This window comes from Microcaecilia unicolor, chromosome 3 (genome assembly GCF_901765095.1).
Source record: "Microcaecilia unicolor chromosome 3, aMicUni1.1, whole genome shotgun sequence".
In the NCBI taxonomy this organism is placed as follows: Eukaryota; Metazoa; Chordata; class Amphibia; order Gymnophiona; family Siphonopidae; genus Microcaecilia; species Microcaecilia unicolor.
Genome location: NC_044033.1, coordinates 296,619,697 through 296,646,552, shown reverse-complemented (window position 1 = coordinate 296,646,552; position 26,856 = coordinate 296,619,697). Strand labels below are relative to the sequence as shown.

General features: G+C 48.7%; 1 protein-coding gene across 2 annotated transcripts in view; it reads left to right on the top strand.

Moving 5' to 3' along the window:
- EIF4B (eukaryotic translation initiation factor 4B) overlaps nucleotides 1-26,856 on the top strand; it is a 296,204-nt gene that overhangs the window by 136,720 nt on the left and 132,628 nt on the right. For both annotated transcript variants that reach the window (XM_030198197.1, XM_030198198.1), the window contains exon 6: nucleotides 19,142-19,285. In XM_030198197.1, coding sequence (XP_030054057.1) covers nucleotides 19,142-19,285 — 144 coding nt within the window. The remainder of the gene's footprint in view (nucleotides 1-19,141; nucleotides 19,286-26,856) is intronic.

Here is a 26,856-nt window from a genome sequence, read left to right as displayed (position 1 = left end):
TAGAGCTCGTGTGCTGATCTACTGCTTCTCTCTTCACTGTGGCTTTAGCGGCAGCAAGCAAAAGACAGGTGTAGGGACATTCCCCTCTTCATGCTGCCACTGGCTCTGCCAGACCCAGAAACAGGAAGTTAGTTATACATGGTCTGGAGCTCATGCACTGATCTCCTGCTTCTCTCTTCACCATGACTGTAGCGGCAGCAAGCAAAAGACAGGCAAAGACGTTCCCCTCTGTGCTGCCGCTGGCTGTGCTGGACCCAGAAACAGGATATGGGGATGAGGTGAGATGGGGCAGTGCACACTATGGGGCAATAAAGAGAAACGGAGCAGTGCACACTATGGGCAGGGGAAAAGATGGGGCAATGCAGGAAATAGTGGGGGAGAGAGACAGAAATGATGCTGGATGTTGAGAGGAAAGAAAGAGATGGGTCGTTGGTGGATAATGGAGAGAGAGGAGCAAGATGGAAAAGATGGAGAGAAAAGGGTGATGCTGGATGGCAGGGGAAGAGAATAATAGATGTGAAAATGGGGAATGAAAGAAAAAAAAAAGGAGATGGTGGACATGAACAGAAGGTAGGAGATGGGAAGAGAGGAGAAATGCACATAGATGGCAAGGAAAGGATAAGAAGAGAGAAGGAAGGATTTGCAGCCTATCGATGGAGGGAAAGGGAAGAGTTGGAAACTAGATAGACAAGAGAAGGATGCAGAAAAATGGAAGAAAGAAAGACGGATATAGGGCAGAGAGTGAAGAAGGACGGAGGAGAGAAAAGATATAGTGAATGGACAGGAGTTCTTGGAAACCGAGTTTAGAGCACAGAGACAAGGAATAAGATGATTAGAAAAATAAAATCACCAGACCACAACGGTGAGAGAAATGATTTTATTTTTCAGTTTAGTAATTGAAACGTGTCAGTTCTGAGAATTTACTTCTCTATATTTTGTACAGAACAGGAGGAAATGTGAGTGGGGATGTTTTACGCAATCAACTGCTTGATTAAAGCTTTTATTTGATGAACAGCCCTAGATTTAAAACAAGCATTCCATGTGACATACAGAAGCGAGCACCAACCTGTAACGTTCAGAATTTTCTGGCAAGTCCAAGGTAGCATGTGAAAAGACAGCTTCTTAGTAGTGTGCATTTTTTAATAGTATCTGCACTTTTCATGTGTGTGTAATAATTTCTTGTGTGTGCTGCCCAGAACAGTAGCATAATCTTAAAAAAAGAAAAGTATTCTGGTTGCCATACACAAAATACAACAATCCAAAAATAAATAAAATACAGCAAAAAAAGGTAAACAAGGATCATCAATGAATGTGTGCCCATGTTGTCCGTCTATGGCGCACACATAGTAATGGTTCAAGTCAGGTTCTGATTTGATTTTGTTTTGTATTTTTTCTTTTTTACTGTGTAATGGAGCATATGTACTGCACTTATTGCCCCTCATACCCCCCCCCCCCCCCCCCCCGCCCTCCCTCCTGTTTCTCTGGCCTGGGCATGTGCAGAACATCGATGCTTACCCCAAGACTGTTCTATGCATGTGCCGGGCAGTTTTCCAAAGAACTGCATGCAGATTTTCCGCACATTTCATTTGCATGAGATTTACTTTGATCATTGATCGCCATTTCTCATTCAGTAAGTTCAGCCAAGGCTATAAACGCACATGGCTATTAATGACTTTTGAGCATCGGCCCCAGAGTCACGGCTTCTTCAGTATCTCTCTTTTGTGATCAGCCTCTATAGAGGAAATTGCAGAGCTGCAGTGTGGTCTTCAGTCCACACATTCACATCTTGTTACTGTTTGGAACAGGATTCTCAATATGACAGTTGGTTTGGTCATACAGTCCTTCAGAATCTATTTAGGATCCAGAATCGAACTCCTCCCTCCCTAGGCCCATTTCTTTCTATTCCAGGCTGCCTAAAACAAACAACAAAAAAAAGAGGTGTAAATTGTAATGATATATGGTTATTTAGTTCCTGTTCTCCGAGGACAAGCAGGCTGCTTGTTCTCACTGATGGGTGACGTCCACGGCAGCCCCTCCAATCGGAAACTTCACTAGCAAAGGCCTTTGCTAGTCCTCGCGCGCCCATGCGCACCGCGCCTGCGGGGCCGTCTTCCCGCCCGAACCGGCTCATGTTCGTCAGTCTTCTTTTGTCCGCGCTCGGTACGGTCGTGTTTTCGCCGTGTAGGGCCCCGCAAAGTCGACCTCGCGCGTTCGTCGTGTTGTTTCACAAAAAAAAAAAAAAAAAATCCATTCTGTGTGGAAAAAGACTCTTGTCTTTTTTCCCCCCCGCTATTTTCAGCTTTTTCGCCCCGGTAAGTTTTCTTTCGTCGTCGGGGTAGGCCGCTTTTAGGCTTCGGGTCGAAGTTTTCTTCCCCTTGTTTTTTCGGTACCTTTTCCGCCATTTCGACTTTTGATCTCGCCGGCGTGATTTTTCCGCCCATGACATCGAAGTCTCCCAGCGGCTTCAAGAAGTGCACCCAGTGCGCCCGGGTCATCTCGCTCACTGACAGGCACGCGTCGTGTCTTCAGTGCTTGGGGTCTGGGCACCGCCCGCAGGCCTGTAGTCTGTGTTCCCTTTTGCAAAAGCGGACTCAGGTAGCGAGATTGGCCCAGTGGAACGTTTTGTTCTCAGGCTCTTCGTCGACATCGGCACCGGAGGTATCGAGTGCATCGACGTCTTCAGCGTCCAGAGCTTCATCCTTGGCCACCAGTGCATCGAGGCATCGGCCCTCTGCATCGGCGCTGAGACATCGGACAGCTGCATCGACGTCGGTGGTACCGGGACCTCGTCGGCTGATGTCGTCGGACGGTGGTGCTTCGTCTGGAGTGCAGGTGAGGGCTGTCCATTCCCCTGCTGGTGGCGGTGAGCCTTCGGTGGGTCTCCCCCTACCCTGAGGGCTCCTGCGGTACAGCCCCCCCCGAGACCGACCTCCTTCGGCCTCGGCCCCGAGGAAGCGACAGCTGGATTCTACGTCCTCCTCGTCGGTGCCGGGAAGCTCCGGTGACATGCTTCGTTCCAAGAAGTCGAAGAAGCATCGTCATCGGTCTCCTTCCCGTGTCGGCACCGAGAGCTCTGGGTCGCCGAGGAGTCGGCACCCAGCAGGCATCGGCACCGAGAGGACCGCTCACCCTCTGTTCAGGAGGTGTCGATGCGCTCCACTCTGGACAGCCCGGAGCAGCCTCCATGCCCGGAACAGGTTCTGACGTCTACGTCTGCATCGACCTCCATGCCTTTCTCTGCAGCCGCTCTGAACGAGAGCCTCCGGGCCGTTCTCCCAGAGATTCTGGGGGAGCTGTTGCGCCCTACCCCTCCGGTACCGGCGGTGCTTGCGCCACCGGTACCGTCGAGCGTTGCGCCGGCTGGCCCATCGCCCGAGGTGAGGTCTCCGGCGTCGGTGCCGCGTGCGGTACCGGCTGCCGTCGCCTCCCAGGAAGGCTCCCCGACTACGTCGGCGGAGGGAGCTTCACCGATGCAGGCGAGGGAGTCTACCTCTCGACGCCCCCATCGTGGACGTGGCTCCACAGAGTCGAGTCGGGCGAGGTTGCAGACACAGGTCCGTGAACTTGTGTCTGACACCGAGGGTGAGGCCTCGTGGGAAGAGGAAGAAGACCCCAGATATTTCTCTGACGAGGAGTCTGAGGGTCTTCCTTCCGATCCCACTCCCTCTCCTGAGAGACAGCTTTCTCCTCCCGAGAGTCTGTCTTTTGCTTCCTTTGTCCGGGAGATGTCTACGGCCATCCCCTTCCCGGTGGTTGTGGAGGACGAGCCCAGGGCTGAAATGTTTGAGCTCCTGGACTATCCTTCTCCACCTAAGGAAGCGTCCACTGTACCCATGCACCATGTCCTAAAAAAGACATTGCTGGCGAACTGGACCAAGCCTCTAACTAATCCCCACATTCCCAAGAAGATCGAGTCCCAGTACCGGATCCATGGGGACCCAGAGCTGATGCGCACTCAGTTGCCTCATGACTCTGGAGTTGTGGATCTGGCCCTAAAGAAGGCTAAGAGTTCTAGAGAGCATGCTTCGGCGCCCCCGGGCAAAGACTCTAGAACCTTAGACTCCTTTGGGAGGAAGGCCTACCATTCCTCTATGCTCGTGGCCAAAATTCAGTCCTACCAGCTCTACACGAGCCACATGTGGAACAATGTGCGGCAGTTGGCGGGCTTGGTTGATGCGCTCCCCCCTGAGCAAGCCAAGCCTTTTCAGGAGGTGGTCAGGCAGCTGAAGGCGTGCAGAAAATTCCTGGCCAGAGGGGTGTATGACACCTTTGATGTTGCGTCCAGGGCCGCTGCTCAAGGTGTGGTGATGCGCAGGCTCTCATGGCTGGGTGCCTCCGACCTGGAGAATAGAATCCAGCAGCGGATTGCGGACTCGCCTTGCCGTTCGGATAATATTTTTGGAGAGAAAGTCGAACAGGTGGTAGAGCAGCTCCACCAGCGGGACACCGCATTCGACAAGTTCTCCCGCCGGCAGCCTTCAGCCTCTACCTCTACAGGTAGAAGATTTTTTTGGGGAAGGAAGACTGTTCCCTATTCTTCTGGCAAGCGTAGGTACAATCCTCCTTCTCGACAGCCTGCGGCCCAGGCTAAGCCCCAGCGCGCTCGCTCTCGTCAGCAGCGTGCGCCTCAGCAAGGCCCCTCGGCTCCCCAGCAAAAGCAAGGGACGAGCTTTTGACTGGCTCCAGCAGAGCATAGCCGACATCCAAGTGTCAGTGCCGGGCGACCTGCCAGTCGGAGGGAGGTTGAAAGCTTTTCACCAAAGGTGGCCTCTCATAACCTCCGATCAGTGGGTTCTCCAAATAGTCCGGCAAGGATACACCCTCAATTTGGCCTCAAAACCTCCAAATTGTCCACCGGGAGCTCAGTCTTACAGCTTCCAGCACAAGCAGGTACTTGCAGAGGAACTCTCCGCCTTCTCAGCGCCAATGCGGTCGAGCCCGTGCCATCCGGGCAAGAAGGGCTGGGATTCTATTCCAGGTACTTCCTTGTGGAAAAGAAAACGGGGGATGCGTCCCATCCTAGACCTAAGGGCCCTGAACAAATATCTGGTCAAAGAAAAGTTCAGGATGCTTTCCCTGGGCACCCTTCTTCCCATGATTCAGGAAAACGATTGGCTATGCTCTCTGGACTTGAAGGATGCCTACACACACATCCCGATACTGCCAGCTCACAGACAGTATCTGCGATTTCAGCTGGGCACACGTCACTTCCAGTACTGTGTGCTACCCTTTGGGCTCGCCTCTGCGCCCAGGGTGTTCACAAAGTGCTTGGCTGTAGTAGCAGCGGCACTTCGCAGGTTGGGGGTGCACGTGTTCCCATATCTCGACGATTGGCTGGTGAAGAACACATCCGAGGCAGGAGCCCTGCAGTCCATGCAGATGACTATTCGCCTCCTGGAGCTACTGGGGTTTGTGATAAATTATCCAAAGTCCCATCTTCTCCCAGTGCAGAGACTCGAATTCATAGGAGCTCTGCTGGATTCTCCGACGGCTCGCGCCTATCTTCCAGAGACGAGAGCCAACAACTTGTTGTCCCTCGTCTCGCGGGTGCGAGCATCCCAGCAGATCACAGCTCGGCAGATGTTGAGATTGCTAGGCCACATGGCCTCCACAGTTCATGTGACTCCCATGGCCCGCCTTCACATGAGATCTGCTCAATGGACCCTAGCTTCCCAGTGGTTTCAGGCTGCTGGGGATCTAGAAGACGTAATCCACCTGTCCACGAGTTTTCTCGAATCCCTGTATTGGTGGACGATTTGGTCCAATCTGACTCTGGGACGTCCTTTCCAAATTCATCAGCCTCAAAAAGTGCTAACCATGGATGCGTCTCTCCTGGGGTGGGGAGCTCATGTCGAGGGGCTTCACACCCAAGGAAGCTGGTCCCTCCAGGAACGCGATCTGCAGATCAATCTTCTGGAGTTACGAGCGATCTGGAACGCCCTGAAGGCTTTCAGAGATCGGCTGTCCCACCAAATTATCCAAATTCAGACAGACAACCAGGTTGCCATGTACTACGTCAACAAGCAGGGGGGCACCGGATCTCGCCCCCTGTGTCAGGAAGCCGTCAGCATGTGGCTCTGGGCTCGCCGTCACGGCATGGTGCTCCAAGCCACATATCTGGCAGGCGTAAACAACAGTCTGGCCGACAGGTTGAGCAGGATTATGCAACCTCACGAGTGGTCGCTCAATTCCCGTGTAGTGCGACAGATCTTCCAGGTGTGGGGCACCCCCTTGGTAGATCTCTTCGCATCTCGAGCCAACCACAAAGTCCCTCAGTTCTGTTCCAGGCTTCAGGCCCACGGCAGACTGGCATCGGATGCCTTCCTCCTGGACTGGGGGGAGGGTCTGCTGTATGCTTATCCTCCCATACCTCTGGTGGGGAAGACTTTGTTGAAAGTCAAGCAAGACCGAGGCACCATGATTCTGATTGCTCCTTTTTGGCCGTGTCAGATCTGGTTCCCTCTTCTTCTGGAGTTGTCCTCCAAAGAACCGTGGAGATTGGAGTGTTTTCCGACCCTCATCACGCAGGACGAAGGGGCGCTTCTGCATCCCAACCTCCGGTCCCTGGCTCTCACGGCCTGGATGTTGAGAGCGTAGACTTTGCCTCTTTGGGTCTGTCAGAGGGTGTCTCCCGTATCTTGCTTGCTTCCAGGAAAGATTCCACCAAGAGGAGTTACTTCTTTCTGTGGAGGAGGTTTGCCGTCTGGTGTGACAGCAAGGCCCTAGATCCTCGCTCTTGTCCTACACAGACCCTGCTTGAATACCTTCTGCACTTGTCTGAGTCTGGTCTCAAGACCAACTCCGTAAGGGTTCACCTTAGTGCAATCAGTGCATACCATTACCGTGTGGAAGGTAAGCCGATCTCAGGACAGCCTTTAGTTGTTCGCTTCATGAGAGGTTTGCTTTTGTCAAAGCCCCCTGTCAAGCCTCCTACAGTGTCATGGGATCTCAATGTCGTTGTCACCCAGCTGATGAAACCTCCTTTTGAGCCACTGAATTCCTGCCATCTGAAGTACTTGACCTGGAAGGTAATTTTCTTGGTGGCAGTTACTTCAGCTCGTAGACTCAGTGAGCTTCCGGCCCTGGTAGCCCATGCCCCTTATACCAAATTTCATCATAACAGAGTAACCGCATTCACCCTAAGTTCTTGCCGAAGGTTGTGTCGGAGTTCCATCTGAACCAGTCAATTGTCTTGCCAACATTCTTTCCCCGTCCTCATTCCTGCCCTGCTGAACGTCAGCTGCACACATTGGACTGCAAGAGAGCATTGGCCTTCTATCTGGAGCGGACACAGCCCAACAGACAGTCCGCCCAATTGTTTGTTTCTTTTGATCCCAATAGGAGGGGAGTGGCTGTGGGGAAACGCACCATATCCAATTGGCTAGCAGATTGCATTTCCTTCACTTACGCCCAGGCTGGGCTGGTTCTTGAGGGTCATGTCACGGCTCATAATGTTAGAGCCATGGCTGCGTCGGTAGCCCACTTGAAGTCAGCCTCTATTGAAGAAATTTGCAAAGCTGCGACGTGGTCATCTGTCCACACATTCACATCTCATTACTCCCTGCAGCAGGATACCCGACGCGACAGTCGGTTCGGGCAGTCAGTTCTTCAGAACCTGTTTGGGCTTTAGGATCCAACTCCACCCCCCGAGGGCCCTGTTTGTTCTGTTCCAGGCTGCACTCTCAGTTAGTTGGTAAATTTTTTAGGTCAATCTCAGTTATGTCCTCGCCGTTGCGAGGCCCAATTGACCATGGTTGTTGTTTTGAGTGAGCCTGGGGGCTAGGGATACCCCATCAGTGAGAACAAGCAGCCTGCTTGTCCTCGGAGAAAGCAAATGCTACATACCTGTAGAAGGTATTCTCCGAGGACAGCAGGCTGATTGTTCTCACAAACCCGCCCGCCTCCCCTTTGGAGTTGTGTCTTCCCTTGTCTTTGTCTTGCTACATACGGGACTGACGAACACGAGCCGGTTCGGGCGGGAAGACGGCCGCGCATGCGCGGTGCGCATGGGCGCGCGAGGACTAGCAAAGGCCTTTGCTAGTGAAGTTTCCGATTGGAGGGGCTGCCGTGGACATCACCCATCAGTGAGAACAATCAGCCTGCTCTCCTCGGAGAATACCTTCTACAGGTATGTAGCATTCGCTTTAACTATAAGCCTTGCCTGTTTCAGGCCTTGTTGTTTTCCTATTTTTTGTTTAAGGCAGCCTGGTAGCTGGAGATTCTCACTTGTAAGAATGATCATCCTGCTTCACTGAGGACAGCAGCATGAATAGTTATACATACCCACCCACCTCCTCTGGGAATTAAATTGTATCAGCTATACATATTAGACTGACAAGGTCCTGCGTAACAGTGGCGAGTGGGAAGACATACGAATGTGTGATGCAACACTTCCAAAAGCTTTGAGAAAAGAGGATAGGCAGTGTTCCCACATGAGCTTCGTCAAAGATGACATCACCCATCCATAAGAACATTCTTCCTGCTGTCCTCAGAGAACTGCTGCAGGTGAATAACTTGATTTTCTGCTTATCTATAGGAAAAGCAGTGTTGCTTGCTTACAACTGGTGTACTCTGGACAGTAGGAAGAGTGAATCGTACATATCCTCCCAACTTTATCTTAAGTTGTTTTTAGGGCTTCTATTTTTAGGTTTTAATATATAGCATATTTAGTTTATTTTCCAGCTAATAATGGGTTCTTTGAGGATACAAGAAATGGTGGGTTTGTGACAAGTACTATTGCTGGATGACTTTCCCAGTTTGATGAAATACATACATTTGTGCAGCTGAGGAGTTGTCAGTATAGAAGAGGCACAAAACAATGGAGGCAAGCAAAAGGAGGGATGAGAAGGTACTAAGGAAAATGTGTTTCTGTTATTTGTCCAATAAATACACGGTATTCTTTTTTAACCTTAGTTATTTTAAACTAGTAAAAAAGGCCTGTTTCGGTGAGCAATGAAACGGGCGCTAGCAAGGTATTTGATTTCTGCAATGATTGTGTTGAAAGAGGTTTATTTTATAATTGTGTTGTGTTGGTAATGAATATTTGACATTTTTGTGTTATGTGCCATTTCATTTTTTATTTTTTGTTTTGTTGTACTGTTTGTTTTGTTATTGTGTTTGTAGGATGTAGCGTCTTGTGAGGGTTTGAGTGGGTTGTGTTCTTTTTTTTTTTTTTTCCTGTTGTGCTGGTAAAGTTGGAGGAAGTCTTTTCTAAGTGAGAGGGTTTTGCAGGTGGGTTTCGATTTGGGTCTGCATGTGGGCACGTGTGGGACCTGAGCTGTGTTAGAGAGGGAAGTTCAGAGTCTGGATGCTTTTGACTGCTGCTGCCATTCGCCATAACAGCGTCGATGGAGGGATGGTGCCTGCAAATGTTTTGTAAGGACGGCGCGACAACCCTTTTGGGGGGGGAGGAGAGGGTGGTGTCTTGTATGTCCGGAGGTGTGCCGTGATGGGAGGGCGGAGGGCACCTCGGGAGGGGTGAGTGACAGAGCACCGGGTGTGTGGGGGCTGTGTTCTAGTGTGTCAGCTTTACCGGCAGTGCTCTTGTTTTTTTTTTTTTTTTTTTTGCGTTGGCGGTTTCCTTTTTTTTTAATACTGGTCCGGCAGTGCTGTTCTCTTTTTGTGGTGTGTGTGTGTGGGGGGGGGGGGGGGGGGGGGGGCGTTGGTGACGTCTCGCGCTGCTGTGCTGTGATTGGGCACAGTCGTTTGTGACGCGTCCGGAGTTTCGATACGTCTTCATGTCAGCCGATGCATAGTTTGAGCACGAATGCTTCAAGTTTTTTGTCCATGCTGCCAGTGGCCTGTCAGCTTCAGAACGTTGGAGGTGGGTTTTATTATATAGGATGACTGAGAGGGACCTGACTGTGCACATCTACCCTGTGCCAGCAATGCATGTGCAGACTTTTGTAGCCATATCTAGGCATTTATTTTAGTTCACTGACTAATTTATCCTTTTGTACATGGAGAACCCTGATTAAGGTAAGCAACTTTGCTGTTTGACAAATTAATAACAACAAAGATATCTGGGTTTTAAAAAGTTTCGGACAAGTTCCTGGAGGAAAAGTCCATAGTCTACTATTGAGACAGACACAGGAAAGCGACAGCTTGCCTTGGGATTGGTAGCATGGAATGTTGCCATAATTCAGCCACTGTTTGGAAACAAGATTCTGGGCTTAGATGGACCCTTGGTCTGACCCAGTATGGCTACTATAATGTTCTTATGTTAAAGATTTAAGTACTGGTAAAGCATCAGCAGAACTTAAGGGAAAATGAAGAAAAGTTGTTGCAGTATCATTTATACAGTCTAGATCATGTTTTACTTGGTCTTCAACACCCTTCATTTCTCAGCACTAATTTTGGTATGTGGCATTTTGTGATTTGATGGGGATGGGGGTGTTGTCATTCTTGGTACGGCAGTTTGTCTCTCTTTGGGTTTCCGGCTCAATCAGATTCAGTGCTGGGATCCAGCACCACAAGCCTTTGTCACTGTTCATGATTCCCCCCCCCCCCCCTCCCTATTTTATACTCCTCCCAACACAAGACACAGAAGAAATAGACAAAGGACGATCTGCTTTATGTGGAAAAAAGTGGGGTATAAATGTTCAAAAATAAATGTTAAAATATCATTTTAGCACAAGTAAAAGTTACATAGCACAGGGGATGGGATAAAAAAAATCGCATAAAGTTAAGCTTCCTTGTCATCAACAGCAGATGAATCCATTAACTGATGGGTTGTATCCACCTACCAGCAAGTGGAGATAGAGAACACTGAAAACACTTTGGTGTTCCTGGACGCCCAGCCCCCTCTACCTTCAGTATATCTCTGTCTCCCAGAAGGTGTGAATGTTGCTTTCTCAGCTCCTGGATTTCTGCCTGGGGTGGCTCCTGTGCTTTGCCAGTAGAGCGGGGGGTGTTTGGCTGGTGGTGCCCACTTTAAAGGCATACTTGGTTTTCCCTGTCCCTGCCTTACCTCATTCCCCCTCCTCCCGGAGTTCCTCTGTGGCTGCCTGCCTCTTACTTTCTTCACAGTAAAAAAGAAAAGAGAGAGGCTCGCTTTCTCAGCGTGGCGATTTCTAAGGCTTTCTCCAGAGCTCCTGGTTCGGTGCAGCTTGACCGAAGCTCGTTTGACTTGGTCTCCTGAGGTGAGAGTGGTGCCCAGCTCCTCCGGGGAGGTTCCTGCTGACAGCGCTCTGTGCGGGGTAAGTTTTGGTGCGAAGGCGCCATTTTGTTTTCTGTATTTGATGGCTGCTGAAGGGGTTAAGCGCTGCTCCCTCTGTGGGAAAAGCAGATCAGCAGTGGGGCTTTGCAGCTCATGCTGCCTAGATCCTAATGCTGGCACGAGCATGGCGGGCGGTGAGTCTTTGCACCTGACGGAGTTGGCAGCGGGCGCCATCTTGCAGGCGCCGCATGACTCGACCCTCGCGGTTGCGGAGGGATCTGAGTGCAGGAGGACGCCTCATTTCGAGGTTTCTAGAGGAGCTATTGCCTCCGCATCCCCCAATGTGGGGGCGGAGGTACAGGGTGAATTTTTCTCCCCTGAATTTGTGCTGCTGATACATAAGGCTTTTATGTTAAAAAGAGCACTGCTTGAGGCTCCTGACAATTCCTTTCGGACTGGGTTGCATCCAGTTCTTGATAGCCCAGCGTCTGCTGGAGACTTTTCTTCCCCCGAGCATTTGGCTGACCCTAAGCGTAGACGAGTGAATACCCCGTCTGAGGGGGACTCTTCACCCTGTTCTCCCCTGTGGTCTAGTTTTGGGGGGTCAGGCAGGCCATCACGGACTGATGATCCAGATGAGGGTGGCTGCTTGCCACAGGAGTTGGATGACCCTAAAATGGTTCAGATTTTACACCGCGACAAGCTGCCAGCTCTCATTTCTGATGCCTAACAGGCCCTTTGTATTGAAAATCCTGACGAGGGCGCTGCCTCTTCTATTAATTCTAGGATGGCTAGTACTAAGAAGCCTTTTTGGGCTTTTCCCGTGCATGCTTCCATCCAAGAGCTTATTTCAGCTCAATGGTCTGACCCTGATGGTCCCTTGAAGGTGGCCAGGGCTATGTGTCACCTTTACCCTCTGAGTGAAAGTCAGTTGGCCCTCTTTGGGATGCCTCAAGTGGATGTGTTAGTCATGGCTGTGACTAAAAAGACTACTCTCCCGGTGGAGGGAGGGGTCGCTTTGAAAGATATGCAGGACCGGCAGCTGGAATCCGCGCTGAAGCGGGCCTTTGATATCTCGGGCCTTTCCTTACGGGCGGCTATTTGCAGTTCCTATGCAGCCTGGGCCTGCCTTTCCTGGTTGCAGCAGGCGGTTGAGCAGCCCGCCGATGGAGCGGTTTCCCTTGCTAAGATCGGCCCGCGTATGGAGTCTGCACTTTTTTTTTGGCTGTGATGCCCTTTATGATCTGGTCAGAGCTTCTGCTAAGCAGATGTCGATGGCGGTTGCTGCCTGCCGCCTTCTTTGGCTCCGGCATTGGGCGGCTGACATGGCCTCTAAACAAAGGCTGGTGAGGTTACCCTTTCGGGGCCTTCTTTTATTTGGGGAGGATTTGATTGTTAAGGACCTAGGGGACTAAGTCCCAAGGGTTGCCTGAGGATAGGCCAGGGCCTTCTTACAAAAGTCCTTTTCCCTCCTCTTCCAGGCCACGTTGTCGCGAAGCTCGCAGGTTTCACCCGGGGCGCTCTGTGGGGTTTGGTCAACGTACCCATTTCTAGCAGAGACTGCTGCGTCCGGGCAATGCCCAGGAGTTCAGGGGCGTCCTTCACAATGATGGGGTGCCGGTCCACTCGTCGGTTCCCGCAGTAGGAGGTTGTTTCTCCCTCTTTCTCGAGGAGTGGACCAAGATTACTTCGGATCAGTGGGTCCTGGACCTGATCAGAGAAGGTTACCGACTAGAATTCGCTACCCTGGTGGGAGACGCATTTTTGGAGTCCCAATGCGGCACTGCTGTCAAGTGGGCGGCGGTAAACGAGACCTTGCAGGTGTTGCTGAAGCTCGGAGCAGTGGTTCCGGTTCATCCCGTCTAACGCGGCTGTGGTCGCTATTCCATCTATTTTGTGTTCCCTCGAAAAGGCGGGTCATTCAGACCTATCCTAAGTAGTCAACGAGGCCTTAGGAGTGCGACACTTTCGCATGGAAACCCTGCGCTCGGTCATTGCAGCTTTACGGCCAGGAGAGTTTCTCACGTCGCTGGACCTCAAGGAAGCGTATTTGCATATTCCCATCTGGCCCGCCTCATCAGCGGTTTCTCCGGTTTGCGGTATTGGGCCAACATTTCCAGTTTCACGCCTTGCCTTTCGGCCTGGCAACTGCCCCTCGGACTTTTTCCAAGGTGATGGTAGTGGTGGCTGCCTTTCTCAAGCGAGAGGGTATCAGAGTTCACCCTTATCTTGACGACTGGATCATCAGAGTGGATTCGGCAGACGAAAGCCGACTTGCCACAGCCAGAGTTGTTACAGTTTTTCAGACTCTGGGCTGGGTAGTCAATATGCCCTAAAAGTCACCTAACCCCCTCTCAGTCTCTCGAGTATTTGAGGGTCCGGTTCGACACTGCTTTGGGGTTCATTTTTCTTCCCGACAACAGGCGTCTCAAGCTTCAAAATCAGGTCCGCCTGCGGATGTCTCGCCCTCGAGCTTGGGACTTTGTTCAGCTCCTGGGTTCGATGACGACCACCATAGAAGTGGTCCCCTGGGCAAGAGCTCACATGAGGCCGCTGCAGCTTGCTCTGCTTCAGCAATGGTCGCCGATTTCCCAGGAGTACCAACGCAGACTAAGGTGGCTTCCTGCAGCCCAGCGCAGTATGGATTGGTGGCTTTCCAACAGCATGCTGCGGCAGGGGATGCCACTGGGTCTTCTGTTTTGGTGTCATAACAGATGCCAGCCTTTCGGGCTGGGGAGCTCATTGCCGGCAACGCTATGCTCAGGGTATGTGATCCACCGCGGAAGCGGGATGGTCCATCAGTCACTTCGAACTGAGAGTGATATTCCAGGCTCTTCTGGCCTTCCACAGGACACTGAAGGGTCTTGTTCGAGTTTTGTCGGACGACACGACAGCAGTGGTCTACATCAATCGTCAAGGCGGCACTCAGTGCAGGGCACTGGCTGCGGAGGCATCTCAGATCTGTGACTGGGCCGAACGCCACCTAGAGCTGCTGTCCGCGGCTCACATAGCCGGTCAGAGCAACTTTCAAGCCGTTTTCCTCAGCAGACATCAGATTGACCCAGCGGAATGGGAACTGGCAGAAGAAGTTTTTCTTCAGATTTTTGCCAAATGGGGGACTCCAGACTTGGACCTCATGGCGTCCAGCGTAATCGCCAAAGTCCCTTGCTTTTTCAGCAGAAGGAGAGATCCTCGCTCGGCGGGGTTGGATGCCTTTGGATGCCCTGGCTCAACCTTGGCCCTTGGGCCTCCTGTATGTGTTCCCTCCTTGGCCCTTGATAGGGCGAGTGCCACTTCGGATTCGCCTGCATCGAGGATTGGTGATGCTCATCACCCTGGATTGGCTAAGGCGACTGTGGTCCACAGATCTCCGGCGGATGCTGGTGGACGTGCCTCTTTCTTTTCCTCAGGTTCCGAACTTGTTAGTTCAGGGTCCGGTGACTGTGGAATATCCTTGCCGCTTTGGTCTTTCGGCCTGGCTCTCGAGAGGGCGCAATTGAGGGACAAGGGCTTTTAAGGTTATTGCCACGCTTTTGCAGGCTCGCACGCGGTCTACCTCTGCGACTTATGCTCGGATCTGGCGCACTTTTGAGGTGTGGTGTACTCCAAAGGCTATCTCGCCGACACTGGCGACAGTCTCGCTTTTGCTAGACTTTTTGCAGGACGGGCTACAAAAGGGCCTGACCTACAATTCCCTTTGAGTTCAAGTGGCGGCATTGGTCTGCTTCCGGGGGAAAGTCTCCGGATTGCCCCTTGCTGCTCATCCGGATATTGTCTGATTTCTCAGAGGGGCGCTTCGTCTCCGCCGTCCTTTGCGGTCGCCCTGTCCGGCTTGGAACTTGGGGCTTGTGTTGAAGGCGCTCCAGCGATCTCCGTTTGAGCATCTTAAACGGGCTTCTGAGAAGGATGTGACTCTCAAGACAGTTTTTTTTTTTTTTTTTTAGATTTTTAGTGGCAATGATGTCAGCAAGAAGAGTGTATGAGCTTCAGTCTCTTCCCTGTCGGGATCCTTTTCTACAGTTCTCGGAATCCGGGGTAACTGTTCGTACGGTGCCTTCCTTTTTGTCACGGTCTCAGGCTCTCGGACACTGGAACAACGTGAGCCCTTGGGCTACTGTCGAGCAGCAGCAGACAAAATCCCCCAGCCAGGACTGGACAAATGAGCAAGGATGGAGCTGGAATCTGTAACGGACTTGGCTTGGCTGGACACAAATACTGGAACAGACTAGACTGGAATAACATTACTGGAGCAACCGAACTTCACCTGTGCTGACCACCGTTCCCCAGAGGTTGAGCCCTTAGGTGCAGGCGGCCTGCAGGACTTACAGGATGGAGCTGGTAGACAAGAAATGCTGGACCAGACTGACTGGAACGACAGGATTCTCACACCGGACACTGGATACTAAACAAGCTTGACTAAAACAGGATTCAGGACTCAGGATGCTCACACAGGGTATAGGATACTGAAACAAGCTTGACTGAACAGGGACTGATGGTAAGAGGGGAAAAGAACAAACAAGGCAGGCTAGGCAGGGCTGGGACAGGATTCAGGATTCTCAAGCAGGATTCAGGATTTACAACAAGCTTGGCAGAAACAGGATTCAGGATACTCAGGCAGGATACTCAAGCAAGAGTCAGGATCTACAAACAAGCTTGGCAGACACAGGATTTAGGATACACAGGAAGGGTGGGGACTGGAGCTAGAGACAAGCAGGGTCAGAACCAAAGCTGAAGGCTTGCAAGACAGAGACAAGTAGGAAGGGAACCGAAGCTAGGGATGAGCAAGTAGGATACAAAGCAACAAACACAGACAAACAAGAAAGTAATGGCAGAAGGCTGACAAGCAGCCACAACAGGGTAAAGCAGAAGAGCTTAACTGCATACAGATCAAACAAGAACAAGGCAAAGCAAGCAGGCAAGAAACAAAGCAAGGCAGAAATGCTACTAACAGCACACCAACTAACCTAAGGACCCTTGGCGTTGCAAAGGCAAACTAGAAAGTTCCCAGCTGGTTAATAAAGACAATCTCACAGCTGAGATCACCAGTAAGGGTGAGGCATAGTACCAAAAATCCCAAGCAAGGCTGGAAGGTCAAGACTGGACTGGAATGACTTCTAGAACATGCTTGAGAAACAGGAACAAGACAGTCCATAGCAACCACAGGGTCCGGCCACCAGAGGGCAAAGTGAGCACAGACATGGAAAATAGTCACAATCGTGACACGTTTTGCCTAAGGTGGTTTCAGCTTTTCACCTGAACCAGCCCATTTTTCTTTCTTCCTTTTGTAAGGAGGAGTTTCCAGACTCCTTTGGGCTATTGCGCCTTTTGGATGTCCGCAGGGCTCTGTGGCAGTATCTGCAGATGTCAAATGAGTTTAGGAATTCTGATCATTTATTTGTTCTGTTGGCAGGTCCCCGATGGGGGTTTCTGGCGTCTAAGGCCACTGTAGCCCGCTGGCTTAAGGAACTCATTTTTTCTGCTTATCTGCTTTCAGGGCGGTCGCCGCCTGAAGCATTTAAAGCGCACTCTACGAGGGCAGTGTCCTCTGTGGGCTGAAACGGGTGCCTTTTTTCTTCAAGAGATCTGTCGTGCGGCTACCTGGGCTTCTCAGCTCTCTTTTTTGTGTGGCATTACAGGCTGGATGTGGCAGCACGGCAGGATGCGCATTTTGGAGTGCAAGTGCTCGCTCGCGGAGTTGCCTGTTCCCACCCTACTTAGGGAGTGCTTTGGTACATCCCATCAGTTAATGGATTCATCTGCTGTTGATGACAAGGAAGGGAAAATTAGGTTCTTACCTTGATAATTTTCTTTCCTTTAGTCACAGCAGATGAATCCTTGATCCCTCCCTGTCTGACTTTAGTTTTTGTACAGGTGTTGCATACAGACATTGTGCCTCATCAGGAATACTTGAAGACAAGCTATCAGAGTTACTACATGCTGTTTTTATTGCAGGAGGTTGATAACGTCCCTCCTTTGTTTGATTATTGCTCCGGTTCAGGGGCATTTGTTCTCTGTGAGGAAAGTTTATTTTGCTTTTCCTATTCACTCTGCTTTGGAAATTTCATATACTGAAGGCAAAGGGGGTGGGGCGTCCAGGAACACCATGTGCTTTCAGTGTTCTCTATCTCCACCTGCTGGTAGGCGGATTCAACCAATCAGTTAATGGATTCATCTGCTGTGTGTAAAGGAAAGAAAATTATCAAGGTAAGAACCTAATTTTCCCTTATCATACAGCTGGCCAACACATTCCTCAATCTAACCCATCAAAAGCTACTTCCAGAACTCTCCAAGCATGAGTCCTAAATCCATTCATTGTGTGATGTCTGGGGTTCGCTCTTTCCAGTGTGTCTGTAAGTACGTACTGCTTCCACAATGTCTTCCACCAATACAGATAGAAGACCTGGACTGCAGCACACAGCACTGCCGTTGATCTACCGGGTCCACCCCTATGGTATATTTGAGGACAGTTTTTGAAAAACATTTGCACATCAACATGACCATTTACACAGATAAATAGGCTCTCTGAAAATTGCCTTGCTTGTAACAAGGGTGCTTTTTACCCACGTTTTTCTGGAGGCATTTCATGGACACGATTAGGTTAAGAGGCAGCAAGGCACTGATGGTCCCTTTTACTAAACTGTACTATAAGCACTTAATGCCTGGTTTAGTGTGCATTAACTGCTAAGGTGGAGCCACTGTAAGGGACTGTTGTATTTCTGCAATTAGTGCTTGACAAACCAGGTATTAAGGGCTTTTTGTGTCAGGGAGTGTGGCATGGGCAGAGTGGGTGTGGAAGGTATTTGGCAATTAACACACACACACTGCACTTACTACACACTAACTTCCTAATGTAGAATTAAGGTGGAACCACGTACTGCCTCCCAAATAGGAGGCACTAAGTGCTTCTGCATTAACTGGAAGGAGGTACCTCATGATAATTTGAATGTGAACGCAAGATCTGCAATTAAAATAAATAAGGTGAGAAAATCCCAGTAGGCACCATGTTAAAGTCTTGTGTTTAACTTCAGTAATTGCAGATTTTACCGCGATTTAGTAAAATGGCCCCATAGTATTGACCGAAAAATGTACCTGGAGGAAAAAATAATTTTGAAGTATGTATTTTCCATAAAAATTGAAGCAAAATCTATTGATAAAAGTACCTCTGGACTTAAAACCTGTCCACACAATTATGAAACTGCCCTCTCTGCCTAGGTTTAGCACTTTATCTTGAGTCCTGATATTACAGTACTAGAAATTCTTTGACCAAAAGCAAAAAAAAAAAAAGTTTGAAACTTTTTTTTTTTTCCAATTGGCATATTCTGAAAAGTTTTCTCTCAATTTCTCTTTTAATTAAAAAAAAAAAAACACTTAAAATGTCTGTGGTAATGCCCTCAGATTAGATGTTTCACTTTAAAGGTGTTTGTTTAAAATCTTTAAGCTAATGTTCTATACACCCTGTTTGGGGCGTATCCATGCCTGGAAAAGAACCGTCACTTGGTTTACCTTCACTTCTACCAGATCGTGTGGGCAAGGGGATAAAGCTAAACAGCATTTACCAATTAAATCCCATTTGTGGCATTTATCTTGTTAACCTGGATATTCCTGTGGGGAAAGAAATTCAAAGGAGAATTTAACTAGAAAAAAAATGCAGCAACTGGTGAGGTAGATTCACGATTAGGGGTTTTACAGGTCATACTGTAAGAATTGTAGAGAATTATTCCTTTTCTCTGTGAGGACAAAAGTGGTGACAGCATTTTAGTAATTAGTTGTTTTGGAGGTTTTCTAGTTAGAACATGGTCAATATTAAGAATTGATTTCTAGTGAATTGATAAGCATAAGCGTGAAACAAAACATTGCAAAAAAAATCCCTTGTACTAATAATCATGAAAGAAATTTTGGGAAATAAAACCAAAATTATTCTGATGAAGATGAAAATATGTCTTTGACCTTGCACGCACTGTTTCACTTCCTTCTTCACTGCAGACAGGGATGACCGCTCCTTTGGCAGGGATAGAGACCGTAACCGGGATTCTGACAAGGCAGATGTCTCAGACTGGAGAGCCCGCCCTGCCACAGACAGCTTTGATGATTACCCTCCTCGAAGAGGGGATGACAGCTATGGAGACAGTGAGTTCCTTTGGGTGGGTTATGGGGAATTTTTGTTTAAAATTTTTAGTGAAAGTTCAAAAGTTAAAATACAAATCTTACCTGCCTTGGTGAATCGGAAATAAGAGGCCTGTAGGGTAAACATGGCCACAAGGCTGGAGTGAGGATTTGATTAAACAAGCCTAGTGATAAGGTGTCGTGATATGAATTGAAAGGGGGAAGGCTCAGAGAATACTGCTTTCCTTTTTTTATGCCAGAAGAGTCGGTTATGTTTGCCTTCCAGCAGATGGATCCAGAAAAAAAAAACAGCTGCAGGAAATGACTGTATGGCAAGTAAAGCACTTGCTGTGCGGCCATTTCAAAGGGCTTGCCACAGTGGGTGCTCCTGCGCTAACCTGGCAGTGGCCGGGCAGCACACAGCACTGCCCGATTACCGCCAGGTACACTCAGTCACTGCAGGAATAAATATATTTTTGTGGCGCCGGATATGACTGAGTTCTAGTGGTGGGAAGTACTGCCAGGCTGCTGCGGTAGCCCGGCGGTACTTCCTATTTAGCGAGCAGTAAACCCACATTGGGCTTACTGCCACTTAGTAAAAGTGGCCCGTTATTAGCAAGTCTTCATACCCTTTTCCCCATAGTTTTAAAACTTGCATTTTCTGCCACAGCTTTAATAGTCCTCAGAAGGCACAGTAGGGCCTAGTTCAGTCTTAGGGAAAAAAAATGAGAGAGAAGCAAGCATTATTAACTAGTTTCCATAGTGCACAACCCATAGTTTTAAACTGAAACTTTCTGTAGAGGTAGAAACTTAACATCCAAGAGTATAAGAAGGTGTAATGGAAGATTTTAAAGATTCCTTTTCAACTCGTCTGTAACTGTCAGTATTCTCTGAAATTCCTGTTTTCTGACTAATCAATAATCTGGAAAAAGTCTTAACCTAATAAAAAAGGGGGCTTGGAACAGTGAGGCCAGAAGCTCATCTATGGGTAGACATATAGAAAGACCGTTCCTGGTCACGAGATTTCAGGTGTTCACTGACCGGGCTTCCCAGCTGATGACAAGAGCCTGAATGTTGTAATCCATGACCAGTGATGTATGTATATTATGATTGTTTATCATTGTTTCCCTCCAGTTATATAACCTGATCATTGTGTATATTTCTTAATCATTGTGTATCTAAGACAATAATGACTTATACACTCGCTGTTTGAAGTGAACCTCTAATAAAAGTCTGATTTACCCAATATGAATCCAAAAGAATCTGCAGTAATTTACTTTCTGAGCAGTCTCTATTGATTAAGTAAGCAGACTGTGCTTTTAGAGCAGAACAAAAGGATAGTAGCAAGGCTTAAACTGTCCTAAAAGAAAGTTATTTTCTGTTCTTGCCTGCTGGAGAGGTGGCACTGTGGGGTTTAAAAAAAGGTTTAGATGGCTTCCTAAAGAAAAAGTTCATAGACCATTATTAAAATAGACTTGGGGAAAATCCACTGCTCATTTCTAGGGTAAGCAGCATACAATGTACTGTGCTGTTTTGGGATCTTGCCAGGTACTTGTAACCTGGATTGGCCACTGTTGGAAACAGGATGCTGGGCATGATGGACCTTCGGTCTGTCCTAGTATGGCAATACTTATGTACTTATATCATCACTCCCCTTAAAGGGGGACTGGTGCTGTCTTCAGCTCCTCAGTATATCTCTGACTTCAGCAGATGGTGCTGTAGAAGCATGAAGATAACAGTTATCCGAATTAGAGTAATTGCTACAATGGCTATGTTCGGAGGTTTTCAACCCAGTGCTCGGGGCACACCCAGCCAGTTGAGGTTTCCAGGATATCCCTATTGAAATGGGGATATCCTGAAAACTTTGACTGACTGGGTATGCCTTGAGGACTGGGTTGAAAGCCCTTGACTTTGCGTATGAATTGCTCCCAATTTTGGCCCTGGAGGTTCCGATAATTGAAGTAAAGTGGCCAATTGGAAATATTGTGATTTATTTAAAATAGATAATTGGCACAGATAGCAAGCAAGTTTATCCAATAAGGGCCCCGTTTACTAAGCCGCGCTGTAGGCACGCTAGCGTTTTTTAGTGCATGCTAATGCTAGAGACACCCATATATTCCTATGGGGGTGTCTAGCATTAGCGCACACTGAAAACACAAGTGCACCATAGTAAACAGGGCCCTAAGTCCTTTTGGTAGCAAATTGTTAAAAAAAATATGTATATATTTTCTGTTATGCCACAACTAAGATAATTCCCGAGTAAGTTAGTTAGTTATATAGTATAAGTGAAACTTTGATAGAGCATGCACCAAGTTAGCCTAACATGATTATATTACTCAGGAAATGGTTCATGGTCTGTTAGACCTCAGGTCCACAAAGTTAAATCACTAACACCCCTAAAATTTAGATATGTGACCTGGTTCAGCAGCTGTGAGCAAGCTGCTCCTGGGAAGGTTGTAGGACCAGTGGAGCACAAACTTGAGTCTGGATGACACTGTAGGCAACAGTCCTTTGGGACTGATTTCCTTTCCCCTTTGGGAACAGAGTGCTAAGATTGGTAGAGGCCAGTCCAGAGAGCACAGGAATACTAAACATGGTGGTATAGGATCCCTACCCCTGCCCCCAACCCCCTTCCCACAGCCTTTGTGGAAGTTGTGTCTGCAGTGCCTACTGTCCTTCCTCACTCTTGGGAGGAGACCAGAGATATGTTCCCTCAGTGCTAGTTGATTGTTTTTAGAAGAGGAAAAAGTAAAAAAAACAAAATTAAGCCTTGTCTGCCTATGGCTCTGTGTCTGATTGGGACTTGATCAGGGAATCTAAGGGGAAGCACTCCCCTTGTTCCCTCCACTTGTTTTCAGTACGTGTGGGGAAGAAGGCAAGTGTCATGCTGCAGCTAGGTCATGGTAGTTCAGTGTGTCTGCTGACTGAATTGGCCTGGCAGGAAAGCAAGAAGGCACCCACTGGGTGAATGCAATCGGTTTTCTCTCCATTTGCTGGAAATAAAATGGAGTTGAACACTGCAGGTAAGCCATGGCAGTTAAGTGTTAGCTGGTACACTTGGCTTGGCCTGGGAGCAGGCAGGCAAGCAAGCAAGCAGGCATGAGTTAGGAAAGTGCAGTCTGCTCCGTCTCCACCTTTTTCAGTATATTTAGAATATGGGAAGTGGCATGGTAGCTCAGCGTGTATTCTGGTGTGTTTAACTTTGCTTTTGAGCAAGCAGGTATCAGATGAGTGGGGAATGTTAGGAAGTTTAGCACCTAGGCAAAAGTGAAGCTGCAGAGATTCCCTAGATTAAGCTGTGGCCTGTGTGATGTGTGTAGAGTTAAATGTGATTAGCACTCCTTTTTTTGATGGATTACCATAATTTTTTGTTGCCGCTTTATTCCAAAAATACATGTCTATCTACCCTCAGGCATAGCACAGCCTGTGCCGCTCCAGTTCTCTACTGAGTTAATGTTTCAGCAGGTGAAGCCACATACATATCAGAGCTCCGCTTTCCTCCCTAATCCCACCTATCTAGGAGAGCAATACTGGGAACAGTCTGCAAATCTGGATCTCTGCCCCTTTTTACAAGTAACATTTTCCAGAGTGCCTTTAAGACCACATTAGGCTTATCTCTATAATAAAACTCACCCTCAACGTTCTGAAGACAACATTCTGAAGTCACTCAGTCACTCCCTGAAGGGTTCATGGATTCATGGTGGTGAAGCCACAACACTGACCATGTCTCTCTGCCCCGCCCTCGCATGACGGACCAATCAGAAAAAACACCCTCAACATTCTGAAACACAAAGGACCATCACAACACCGTTCCCAGGCAACACTAGGCAACGTAAGACGGACCAATCAGAGGAAACTACGTGACAATAAGGGAGGAGCATTCCCCAGCAGAATGGCTCATCTGTGCAGCACGGAGAGCACAGAACCACCGCTGGAACGAGAGAAGAATATTCCTGCTGTGGGTATGTGCAAAAAAGACCGGGGGGGGGGGAGAAATTTTTAAATGCCTAATGCCAGTACTGAAGAGTGCCAGAGGGCCCATAGCAAAGACTATATTTGGGATCGCTTGACATGGAGTCAGAGGAGCCGGAAAACAACGTGCCCGTCACCATCTGGGACGTGGGCGAACAGGACAAGCTGCGGCCCAGCTGGAAGTATTACCCGCGACCCAGCCAGCAACAAACAGCGACCAAGGAAGGGGGAGGAGTCGCTGGAGACTGGCTGCCAAACTAACGAAACAACCGCACACCGATGCACCACCTCCATCATTCAAAAGGCAACCACTCTTTCTTCAACAGAAATGCAAACTAATAATACAAAACAAAGAATACCCATTTTCTCACGCAGCTACAGGTAACTCCCCACCCCCTTCCTCTTCCCCTTTTGCCAAAGCGGCCATGCCCAACCATCCCCAGCCTCAGGCAAGCCGTCTCCCACCTCGGGGATTCCCTGAACACCTGGAAAAAGACTGCGCAGCTTCCCGCAGCGCATGTTCCAGCATTCCCCTGCAGCCGGCCTGATATGGACCGAACATATCAGATCACCACCCGATGGCCCGAGACCGTGCTCCTCTCCCTTCCGCCAACTTAAAACAACCATCCCCGTCCTCAGGCAAGCCGTCTCCCACCTCCAGGATGCCCAGAACCCCAGCCCAACGGAAAAGACGGCGCTGCTTCCCACAGCACATTTCTCTTCCAGTGTTCCCCTACAGCAGCCCTGAAATGGCCAAAAAATACCGACAGACCAAGAACGTGCTCCTCTACCTTCCGCCCATCTAAAACAACACTGCTGCCTCAGCACAACACAAAAAAAAAACGGAAAAAACAATCCACCACTCAGCAAAGGCTGACCCCCCCCTACAACCACATTTACATTTCACCAACAGAAAGACCCCCCTCCACAAACCTCCTTGACAGACAAAACCACACACAATACAACAGACACACACCCTCAAAACCACACAACAATCCATCCCACTTTGCCAGCATAGCACAGCACATCCCCCAACCCCCAAAGCAAAAAAAACAAAAAAAAAAGACACACATCAACAACCTGCACACACACACACAAAATAACTCTGTGACACATACACACACAAAAAAAACCACATGCTAGCGCCCGTTTCATTGGTTTTGGAAACGGGCCTTTTTTACTAGTAATGCATGAAAAAAGTCTGCTTCCTGGGAATAATTTAAAATAAATCCTGGATGCTTTAGCAGCACCTTCAAATTTCACTTTGAGCCCTTCCTAGACATAATCTGTGTCCTGCATGGAATAAAACCACAGGTTGATTTTTCACAATGTTTGGGGTATGGAGGAGATAGCTGTTTAACAGACATAGGGAGATTGCCTGCTCAGAAAGGGGAGGTTTTTTGAGAGAGAGAGATAATGCCTCAGTGGGGAGGTTTTTTGAGAGAGAGAATCTGGTGACCCCTATTTTCTAAGTCTTACTCTCTGAGTAACTCTTGGATGGACCAAGCAAGACATTAATCTGTAGGGGGATCATGTATTCCTGTGTGGTCACCCCCCCCCCCCCCCCCCCCCACAATGCTTCCTGATGTTTCTGACAGCTTGAGATGGGATCTCAGGCTATGATACCTGATTCTAGAATTAAAATGGCCAAGGATTTTTATATTCTCTTCCTGGTGAAGAGAATTAAGTATTGGGTCACCTGGTTTTTTTTGGTGGGGGGGGAGGCTTATGTAAAACCATAATTCTTGATTTTTAATATAAGAGGCTCCAGAGCAAGGTTAAACAATGGTGACGAGAGACATCCTTGTACAGCTGGGAAGGTTCTGACGATTGCCCATTCACTAATATACATCCTGTGGAATATCTGGCAGCATGCTTCAGCACAAGGTAGGAGAAAAAGTCTCAATCAGCGATAGATATATACAAACATCCATATACAAGAAACCCACAGACAAATGCAGCTACCTCCACAACTCCAGCTTCCACCCTTCACATACAAAAAGATCCATTATTTACAGCCAAGCCACAAGATACCACCGTATCTGTTCTGACCCAGGGGACTACTGAGCACTACAGTTATACATTACCCTTTCGTTGATTTTATTACCTCACCATCTCTCTTGTCCTCTTCCTCCCTCCTTGCTTTCTGCCTTCAACATTTCATTCCTTCCATTGTACCTTCCCCATTCTATCTGAGTTCATCTCGCCTTCATCGCCACTCCTCTCCTACTCTCCTCTGCACTCTTACTCCTTCTTCTCTCTGCTGGAGACATCAATCCTGGTCCCCCTCACCAACTCTCATCCTATTTGTGCAGGTCGCACCGTGTCCTCTCCAATCTCATCTCTATTCCTCTCCTCCCACCCTCTTCTCTGCCCTTCTCATGCACCCTATGGAATGCCCGCTCCATCTGCAACAAACTTTCCTATATCCATGACCTTTTTATCTCTCGTAGCTTCCATCTGCTCGCCATAACAGAAACTTGGCTCTGCCCTGAAGACTGCTTCAGTCGTAGCCCTCTGCCATGGTGGTTATCTCTTCTCCCATACTCCTCGCCCTGCTGGCTGCGGTGGTGGTGTTGGACTATTACTCTCACCCTCTTCCAAATTTCAATCTCTTCTGCCACCTCAGTCTCTCTGCTTTTCTTCCTTTGAAGTCCACTCCATCCGCCTATTCACTGCTTTGCCTCTTCGAATAGCAGTCATTTATCATCCCCCTGATAAGTCCCTTTCATCCTTTCTCAGCGACTTTGATGATTGGCTTTCCTTCTTTCATGATCTTTCTGCCCTCTCCCTCATCTTTGGTGACTTTAACATTAATGTTAATGATCCTTCCAACTCTTACGTTTCCCAGTTCCTCGCCTTAACATCCTCCTTCAATCTCCAACTTTGCTCCACTTCCCCCACTCACCAAAATGGTCACTGTCTTGATCTTATCTTCTTCTATAACTGCTCTCCCTCCAATTCCTTTGCCCTCAGATCTTCCCCTCTCTGACCATCATCTAATAACCTTCACACTTTAACTTCCTCCTGCCCAATCCCGTCCAATCTTAACCAATTTATCTAGGAATCTTCAGGCTATTGACCCTACTACCCTATCCTCCAGTGTCTCGAACCTCTTCTCTACCACTGCACCATCCAAATCTGTCAATGAAGCCGTCTCTTCCTACAATACTATTCTAGCCTCTGCCTTAGACACTCTTGCACCTCTCACGCCTGTCCTATAAGGCATACCAAACCCCAGCCTTGGTTGACCTCTAAAATCCGCTCTCTACGTTCCTTTGCCCGCTCCGCCGAATGCCTCTGGCTGAAATCTCGTGCCCTTGCTGACTTCATACACTTCAAGTTCATGCTGACCTCCTTCCAATCTGCTCTTTTTTGCTTGCCGAACAGGACTATTACATCCAGCTGACTAATTCTCTCGGCTCAAACCCTCAACTTCTCTTCGCCACACTGAACTCTCTCCTCAAGGTACCTCCATCTCCAACTCCCCCCTAACTATCTCCTCAGACCCTAGCTGAGTTCTTCCATGACAAGGTTCAGAAGATAAACCTCAAATTCTCAACCAAGCCTCCTCAACCCCTCCGTCCTTTTCCTCCTTTCCCGAAACAACACATCTTCTCTCC